This window comes from Amphiprion ocellaris, chromosome 1 (genome assembly GCF_022539595.1).
Source record: "Amphiprion ocellaris isolate individual 3 ecotype Okinawa chromosome 1, ASM2253959v1, whole genome shotgun sequence".
NCBI lineage: Eukaryota > Metazoa > Chordata > Actinopteri > Pomacentridae > Amphiprion > Amphiprion ocellaris.
The window spans coordinates 1,614,040-1,623,919 of NC_072766.1; the positions used below are offsets into that span (position 1 = coordinate 1,614,040).

General features: G+C 40.1%; 1 protein-coding gene across 3 annotated transcripts in view; it reads right to left on the minus strand.

Moving 5' to 3' along the window:
- The window catches only part of cpeb1b (cytoplasmic polyadenylation element binding protein 1b), a 28,841-nt gene extending 20,734 nt beyond the window's left edge, over positions 1-8,107 (minus strand). For 2 of the 3 annotated variants that reach the window (XM_035945315.2, XM_023263981.2), the window contains exons 1-4: positions 7,953-8,107; positions 7,589-7,757; positions 1,857-2,066; positions 571-800 (exon numbers count right to left, since the gene is read on the minus strand). In XM_035945315.2, coding sequence (XP_035801208.1) covers positions 571-800; positions 1,857-2,066; positions 7,589-7,757; positions 7,953-7,967 — 624 coding nt within the window. In that variant the 5' untranslated portion in view covers positions 7,968-8,107. Of the gene's footprint in view, positions 1-570; positions 801-1,856; positions 2,067-2,211; positions 2,668-7,588; positions 7,758-7,952 lie in introns of those variants that run through there. The other variant, XM_035945316.2, reaches the window with a different exon arrangement.
- Positions 8,108-9,880: the final 1,773 nt, after the last annotated feature.

Sequence of the window (9,880 nt, forward strand, 5' to 3'; positions counted from 1 at the left end):
TGGCCTTGTTTGTGTCATTTGTGTAATTGTTTTTGTCTCGTTTGTCCATTTTTTTTTTGCTACTTTGTCAAATTTTTTCTTTTGTTTCATGTCGTTTCTCATTTTTTGTCGTTTTGGGTCTCGTTTGTCGTTTTGCGTCTTATTTTTGTAATATTTTGCCTTATTTCTTTTTTTTTGTCTTTTTTAGTTGTTTTAATTGTAAAGTAAAATCCTCTATGGTTCAGTTCCTTTGTAGACACGCTGATCTGGAAGTTGTAATGTGGAAATGATAAACTGAGGCTGAATGTTGCTGAAACTGAACTTAATTTTCTTCACAAATGTCAGGTTAATCATAAGGTTTTGTAAAAGGATAGCTCCTTAAAAGCAAACATGTTCAAAATGTACTTTTTTTTTTGCAGAATTTGGAGTGGTTATTTATAGGTTATTATGCTGATTTTACTGGTGTGGTCCACTGGAGATCAAACTGGGCTGAATATGGAACAAGAGTTTGACTCTCCTGCTGTAGACCATCTGTTTGGGATCTGCTCCAACCAACACTAACGGATTAAATCCAGATCAATCATCACTCACCAGCATGTCACAGAGGTGGTCTGACCCGGAGCTGAAGCCGCTGGTCTCAGAGTCTTCAGGGCTGCTGGAGCGAGAGTCCAGGAAGGAGCTGGAGTCCAGCCGGTTAGCCATGCGAGCCATGCCGGGGAACTTCTCCAGGAAGTCAGCAGTCATGCTCATGGACTCGGGGGGCAGGTAGCCGGGGGGCTTCCCAAGGAGGCTATTGAAAGGACTGCCGAGCATACCGAGCACTGCGGAAGAGGAGAATTTATCAGTAATCAGAGTATTTAGCTACCGCTGGCATGTCTGGTGTCGTCTTTTTGAGCAAAGACTCGTGCAAAGGGACGCCACGTTCCAAATTCGCGTTTCTAACTTTCCATTTTCAGCTTCACGAGCCGAGTAAGGAGAATCAGGATCGCGTGCTGAATCTGCAGATGCTCATCGATTCATTAGAAGTTACTAAAAACAGAAGGAGGTTCCTGATGTTCTGCCAACAGCTTCCACCCAAAGCTTCAAGCAGTTTTTCACTTTTACATTTGACTGCTATTAATATGAAACACAATCTGAACACAGAAGCCCGACGCCTCCCCTAAAACACCTCCCTATCGCGACCGATTCATCGCCATCTTTTCCAAAACAGCAGCAATTCCTCAGCCGGAGCGTTGCTTCCTCCTTATAGCGGTCAGCTGGCAGCGAGGCCGGTACGCTACTGCGAGGCTCTGAGGGATTATTCAGCTGCATTCAAAGCGCTGTCCCACTTTGTTGCAGGCCCAGTTTAGAAGCTCTAAATGAAGTTTTAGCGGGTTGGTTTGGACACGCAGCGGTAAATCTACAGCGCTTCAAATGGGTCACGACTAAATGGGGCGTCTCTAACCACTGCTAAAGACAGACTCGCCTTAAAACCGAGCAGCGCCTCAAATATCAGTGTTCATGTCGTCCGAGTTAAACCATGTTTTCTACCTAAACCTCCTGACACATCCCAGCACCAGGAGTGATCAACAGGTAAGAGATCCATGTTTAAACCGGACTCTCAGGGCTTCAGCTGAAAGGAAAAGTAGCTTCACCGGCTTGTTTTTGTGCCGGCCGGATTTCTAGAGATGCAGCAAAGCAAAAGTGCCACATCATCCTCCCTGGTGACGCTATAGCCCGTTCCCACACAGACCGGCTGCTGTTCACACATTTCAATATTAACGAGGGCTACAAATAAATCAGGAAAAAAAGACACAGACATGTCACAGTTTGACCAGTAAACAGGGGGTCATGAGAGCAAACAAACTCCTGGGAAACACCACGAGTCGAGTCCTTACTGGAGGGAGAGCTGGTCTGGACGTGCGACGGGGAGGCGTGATCCGTCTCCTGGCTGCTCCAGGGTCGGTCCCAGCCGGACAGACTGAGGGACTGGAGGCCCAGGCCCAGGTCTGAGATGCCCAGCGGGCCCCTGGACGACGCCATCTCCTGGGAGCCGGGCATGTTGGGGAAAAGCATCCTCCTGCTGCCCACCGCAGCCAGCTCCGACTCTGTTTGGAGATCCGACAGATGTAGAGAGAGAGGAGTGTTAGACAGCCACAAACAACAACAAAATAAACTGTTTCTTAAAGTCAGTCAGAAAAGAAAGAAAGAAATCTGAGTAAAACAAACTTCTCCTCCTCCTATGAAGCTAACCTGCTGCCTCTGTGCCCGGTGCAACTGCCATGCATCTCTGTCCGCATCACTGACCCACCTAGCAGCATGTGACATGGCTGCTGATGCACTCACACACCCCTGCTAATGACATCAGCTCCCCTCCCTCCTCCTGACAACTGTGGAATGAAAAATTCCTGCCGTAGCGTTCGGCTTGTTGATAGAAGAGCTCTCCCCTCGTCCAGGAAGCAGCGGGAAGAAGACGGCTGCCGTTAGCACCGCCGTTTACCACCGCTGCTGCTGCTTTACTGAGTCTGCCTTGTTTCCTGATGGAGGGGAGGGAGGGAGGAGGCAGAGCTATAGGGAGGGAGGCAGCATGGAGGGAGGCAGCATGGAGGGAGGCAGCATGGAGGGAGGCAGCATGGAGGGAGGCAGCATGGGAGCAAATGACTCAGCAGACTCCAACTAGAAAGTATTCAGACTCCAGGATGCACAGAGTTTCATTTTAAAAACCAGCTGCTGCGATTTCACCCGATTTGTGCTCATTAACAAAAAGCAGTAGAACGTGGCTGTAGAAGCAGCAGAACGTGGCTGTAGAAGCAGCTGACTGATCAGATGCTGAGCGATTTGCACTGCCAGCTCCTCCCTTCCCTCTCCTGGAAGGCTTCCAGTTCCAGCCCTGATTCAGCAAACAGCGAGCCGGCTGGACGGGCCACAGAGGCCACAACTTTAGCTCCATTTGCACCAATTTCCTCCACTTTTAGTTAACATTTCTGTTAAACTGCTGCTGCTTCATGAAACTGTTAAAAAGCTTCTCAGGTTTGGTCTAAAAGAGGAGGCGTAGCCACGAATGCAGACGTGCCTTTGAGAGAAATAACAATTCAAAGAAAGAACACAGACGCTGAGCTTAAATCTTGGCATATCTCAGTCCTGGAGGTGAAAAAAGCAGCACTTGGAAGTGCTGCAGTGCAGCGATGCAGCATGAATCAGCTGCTGGCAGCCAGACGGTGAAGACGAGGAGAAGGAGGTTCAGCAGAGGGCAGCGGGATTTAACTGAACACTAAATGATAGTCTTGCGGCCCGAATGTTGGGTCATTCAGAGGGGGTTTCAGGTCTAAAGGTGCAACAAAAACACAAATTAATGCACAGCAGCAGGAGAATCCAACCCTGGGTTCCTCCTGGATCAGTGTGGGCCTGGTGGGGTCAGCATAGTAGACAGTCTGCAGGAGAATTATTGGATTAATCTTTGCTTTTTCATGTCATTTTATAGACAATAACAAAAACAGCCAGACAGAAACTGACTGAAGAGCTCATCAGAGCCCCCCGGCCCTCCATCCTGGATCTGTTCTCCACTAGAACCAGGAAGAGGGACCATGAGAGACCCCACTCAGCCTGGAGATAAACTGTTCTCCACCTCCCTTCCAGCAGGCGCTACAGAGCTCTGATAAACGGCTTCATTCCTCCTGTATACCAGCGGACATGTTCAGCACTTCTAATTCTCTGCTTTTTTTCCATGGCATCATCATCTAGCAATCATTTTGCACTACTGTGTTTATACAATTCTTTCTAAGCTTGTAAACATCTGTACATATTGTGCTATATTTATTTTTATTACCATTTTCCCCCCTGTTCCTCTTTCTATATTTTTTATTACTCCCTTTCCTTATTCCTAGGGCGACACCCACAGCCAAAACCAAATTCCTTGCACGTTGTGTTCATACAAACCGCAGTTAATAAAACTGATTTAAAATAATGTTTCCTTCATTTTCACTTGTACATTTTGGTAAAATCTCTCTGGAAAGCAGTTTGAATAAAACCCACAGCTCCCACTGAGATCATGATCTACAGTCCCTCTTGGAAAGTCATGTTTTTATTCTAGGAAACTGAAAAATTATGAGTATTTTTAGGCTTATTAGTACATTTTCAGATCCAATTACTCCCCAGTTACTAGAAATTAAAAACTTCAGCCAACCTGAAGCCAATAATTTTGATTTCCGAAACATTTATCCAGAATAAAGTCCTCAGTTTTCTCTGGAAATCAGACACGGTGAATGTTTATGCTGTTTTAGACTCAGACTAAAGACAACAATTGAACTGAAACTTTAATTAATGGTCAAATCATTTATCAGGAAAAAAAAAGACAATTTCTAAATTTAAAAGGCAAAAATATTTTCTACTCTTAATTTCAGTGTAACTAAAAGATCTTGTTTCTGGGCTCCTGGTTGGACCTAAAATGCATTTTAAAGCGTGTTTTTTTTTTTTTTCTGCTCTGAATGACTTTAGCAGGTCACTACGCAGCTATTAGTCTTAATATAGTCAGGACAATCAGTCTGAACATATTTAAGAGAAATCCATACATTTTCCTGTTATTTCTCACAATTTGAGCAACAAAACTGTTTAATATGCGGAGAAAATTTAACTCAATTTACAAAACTGGACAATTCTTCATTTGGGTTTGTGCCTTTTTTTTTTTTTTTTAAACTTTTTTTAGGTTTGCAAAAATTCCTCTAGATGGACAATTTATTAATCGATAGATACTTTATTAATCCCGAGAGAAATTCAATCAGAACAAAAAACTTGATTTCACAACATTTTATAGGACTTTTGGGAAACAATTTTTTAAACTAAATTCACACAGAGGGCAGCAACTAAGGGTTCCTTTCATGGTTGATTATTACCGTCAGAGGAGGAAAGAAAGCAGAAAATATTAAAATTTAAGAAGCTGGAAACTGAATTTTGGCTTTTTGTTTAAAACCATTCAAAGATTAATCGATTATCAAAATAGTGGACAATTAATACTTGATATTTAGTCGATAAAGTGTTGCAGCTCCAACAAGATCAATTAACCCTCCTGTTGTCCTCATTTACGGGCACCAAAAAATATTGTTTCCTTGTCTGAAAAAAAATTTCAACAAAAAATTTAACCAAATTTCTGAAAATTTGCAAAACCTTCAGGAAGAAAATTCCAATAATTCCTTAAAAGTTTGCCTTAAGAATCTTTTTTTTAAATCCCCCAAATTTGGCAAGAAAATTCTTGCAAATATTTTCAAAAAATGAGTAAAAATCTTCCAAAAAAATCCTAAAAATATCTAAAGCGATTCCATATATATCAGTAAAACTTCTAATATTTTCTTTCAGAACATTCACATAAAAATCAACCAAAATGCAGTGAAATTCGTTGGATTTTGGTTGATTTTTTGTCAATGTTCTTAAGAAACATTTTTAACATTTCTTTTTTTCCACCAAAAAATGTTCAAAGATTTCCCAAAAATGTTGAAAATGAGGACATCAGAAGTTTCACTGTGAAAATGTATTTCCCCCACATTTTCAAACTTTAAACGGGTCAATTTGATCCGCAGGACGACACAGGGGTTAAATTCAGATAATTTAACTGAAAATGAAAGCAGCAGTTAGTTGATCGTCTCCAGACCAACATTAAACTAATGGAGGACTTAATCATCAAGTTTTACTAGCAGTGAGGCCTTAAAACAGCATTTATCAACTAATGATCGTTTACAGTCCAGTAATCTGTCGATCATTTCTTTGATTGATCCATTAGTTGCCTAAAAATAGCGAAAATGTTGATGTTTCTCAAAGCTTAAACATCAGAATCCACAATGTAGTCACATTTCAGTAAACGCAGTTTTTGGTTTTTAATGCTCAATTAATTCTGAAACTACGTGGTATGAATTTAACGGTTGAAATTCATTTGTTAACTTAAAGGTCAGTTAAACCAAAAGCTTTAACTCATAATGAGAACCGTTCTCTCGGACTCTGTAGTATTTTCCTGACGGTAAGACGCAACATTTAACCCTTAATGTGCAGAAAATATTCAAAATATTGTAAAAATGCAGTTAAATGCAACTACAGCTAAACGTCAGACAATGAGGCCTCAAACCAGCTTTTAGCACCTAATGTGAAAAAATTGTCACTTTCACAATAAAATACTCTAAAATGCAAATAAATGCAACTAAGAAAAAGGTTCAGATTGTATTTTGTATCTGCTTTGAGGTTAATTAACAATTAAATAGATTTTAACCAACAATGAAAACAGCAGTAAGTTAATAGTCTTTAGATTTTGTAATATTTTCCACAACAGTGAGGCCTAAAAACAAAATTTATCCCTTTAAATGTGCAGAAAATACTAATTTTCACCATAAAAGAGTACAAAAATGCAAAAAAAAAAAGCTTCCAAGGCCAAACCCAAGACTTCATTTCTGGTGTTTACTTCAACTTCACAACAAATTTATCTTTGCAGCATTTCTTCAGCTTTAGTCATTTAACAATTAATTTCACAACAAAATATTATAAAAATGCAACTAAAGCCAAACTTTGCAGTATTTTTGGTCTCTGCTCTAATTTTAGTGAGATGATCAGAGCAGCATTTCTTCAACGTTGGCCATTTAGCCATCATGTGCAGCAAATGGTTGCATTTTTAGGACATTTTATGGTGAAACTCAGTAGGGCCAAACTTTAAATGTATTTTTGGGGTTAACTCAAACTTCAGTGAGATGCTCAGTGCAGCATTTCTTCATCTTTAGCATTTAAATGCAACTAAAAGCATATTTCAGACTGAATATTGAAATCTGCTTCACTTCAGTGAAGTTTGTAGTGCAGCATTTCATCAACGTTAACCCATTAGCTCTTAATGTGCAGAAAACAGTTTTATTTTTAGGATATTTTATGTTGAAATTGACTAGGGCCAGCCTTCAGACTGTATTTTTGGATCCGTTTCACTTCAGTTAGATGCTAAAGGTTCTATTATCTATCCATCCAGCCATCCTCATTGCAGCATTTCTTTAACTTTATGGCTGCAGCGCCAAACTGAACCCAACATGGTGTCAAAACTTGAACTTTTCTGGCTTTTCCTGCTCCACAGGGATCAAATAAATAACCGTCATGTGCAGGAAATAGTCAGTTTAACAGTAAAAATATTTGAAAAACGCAATTAAATGCAAATAAGGCCAGACTTCAAACTGTAATACTGGAGTTTTTCAGTTCAGTGAGGTTTTCATTTCAGCATTTCTTTAACTTTAGCCAACTAGCTCTTAATGTGCAGAAGATAGTTGTGTTTTTAGGACATTTTACGGTGAAATTGAGTAAGGCCAGCCTTCAGACTGAAATGTTGGAGTCTGCTAAACCTCCAGTGACATTCTCAGTGCAGTATTTCTTTGATTTTAGCAATTAAATGCAAGTAAGGCTAAACTTTAGACTGAAATGATGAAGTCTGTCACTTCAGTTGGATGCTAAAGGTTTAATCTATCCTCATTGCAGCGTCTCTTCAACTTTCCGGCTGCAGCTCCAAACTGAACCCAACTCGGTGTCCAACTTTTAACTTTTCCGTCTTTTAATGCTCCACAGTTTTCTATAAATAAAGCTTTTCCTGCTCCAGAGTTTTCTCCAAATCAAGCCGTCTTACCGCTGAGCAGGTCGGGCTTCTTGCCCCCGGTGGGTGTGGTGCAGACCCCGGTGAAGTCCAGAGAGTTGCCCAGCATCGTGTTCATCCTGCGGAAGATGTCCGCGTTGCTGCAGGAGGTCAGAGCCGGAGAGTCGGAGTCCGGACTGTCCGGCCTGCGGGCATCTTTTCTCTGCACGAAGGAAACGAGAATCAACCCGCAAAGTTAGACTCAGGGTTCAGACACAACAGCAGGAGTTAAACCAAGTTTCCCGACACGTCGAAGCGTTTTATCTACCGGAGTTTAAGGAGGCGCCGTTTTAGTTCGACGACTCTAGCGGTCAAAGACAGACGAGGCCTCAGAGCGGATAAATTCAGTTTAACTCACCAGAGAAAACGCCATGACGGAGCTCAGCTACAGGAAAAAACGCAGAACAAACGTACTGCTGCGGGAAAACTGCATTTTTATCCCGTTAATTAGACAAATTTAGGGAACGTGCGCTGTGCGAATCGCAGTGCCGCGAGACCTCGGCGTGTCCACGCGCTGCACATCAAAGAGCGGCGCGGGGTCACGTGACCCTGAAGTTTAACTTTATTTATTTTAAAGAGAAATGACAGATTTAACCCTCCTGTTGTCCTCATTTACGGGCACCAAAAAATATTGTTTCTTTGTCTGAAAAAAATACAAAAATTCTGCAAAAAAAAATTCCCAAATTTCTGAAAATTTGCAAAACCTTCAGGAAGAAAATTCCAATTATTACTTAAAAGTTTCCCTTAAAAGTTTTTTTTTTTTTTTTTTTAAATCCCCCAAATTTGTCAAGAATATTCTTGTAAATATTTTCAAAAAATGAGTGAAAATCTTCCAAAAAAATCGTAAAAATATCTAAAGTGATTCCATATATATCAGTAAAACTTCTAATATTTTCTTCAAGAACGTTCACAAAAAAATCAACCAAAATCCAATGAAATTCGCTGGATTTTGGTTGATTTTTTTTTGTGAATGTTCTTAAGAAACATTTTTAACATTTCTTTTTTTCCACCAAAAAATGTTTAAAGATTTCCCAAAAATGTTGAAAATGTGGACATCAGAAGTTTCACTGTGAAAATATATATTTTTTTCCCCGACATTTTCACACGACACGAGGTTTAAGTTTCGGTGTTCAGGACATTTGGATTCATTTTTAAATATTTATTAGTTCACAAACTTTTTCTTTTTTAGTCTCATTTTAACTTAATTTATTTTCAGTATTGTATGTCTTCTAGCTTTCTAGCTCATATATATATATATATATATATATATATATATATATATATATATATATATATATATATATATATATATATATATATATAAATATATCCAGTCTATCACAGGGCCACACATGTAAATGAAATATGCAAATAAAACATAAATAATTCTAATTAGCCAGTTCATATTTCATTTTACTTCCATAACTTCTTTTAAGTCAGAGATGTGATTCTTTGATTCAGAGGTTTGGAAAGTTTGTTTTTTGTTCAGGTTTTTGTTTTTGACATAAAGGTCCTGAGGCTCCACAGTGAATCAGTGGTTAGTACTGTCGCCTCGCAACTAGAAGATCCCCGGTTCGTGTCCCGGCCTTCCTGGGATCTTCCTGCATGGAGTCTCCATGTTCTCCTGTACATGTGTGGGTTTTCTCCAGGTTCTCCAGCTTCCTCCCACAGTCCAGAAACATGCTGAGGTTCATTGGTGATTCTAAATTGTATGTAGGTGTGAATGTGAGTGTGATTGTTTGTCTCTATGTGTAGCCCTGTGATAGACTGTTACCTGTCCAGGTGAACCTTCACCTTCAGTCAGCTGGGATAGACTCCACCCCCCATGACCCTGATGAGGATTAAACAATGGATGACGGGTGGATGGATGGATGGATGGATGGATGGATGGGTGATAAACATTTTGATTAGCAGTAAAATTCATTGTCAAAAAGCTGAAAATGAGCTGTTTTTACAGGAACAGTATTAGTATTTAACAGTATCATGCTCTGAGGCTGTTTTGCCGCCAGTGGAACTGAAACTTCACACAAAGTAAAAATGGAAAAATGAAGATGGAAGATTAGCTCCATGTTGTTCAGGAAAACCTAAAGAAGATTGGATCTTGTGTTGGCTTTTCTGACAAGACAATGAAAAGTAGTAAAAAAAACGATTAAATCAGACTAAAATGAAGGTTTCAGGTCGACTTCCTCTAAGCTCTGAACTAAATCTGACCTGGAACCTGTGGATTGGGCTGAAGAAACAAGCCCGTGTCAGAAAAACCTAAAATTTTGTTGAACTTCACCAGTT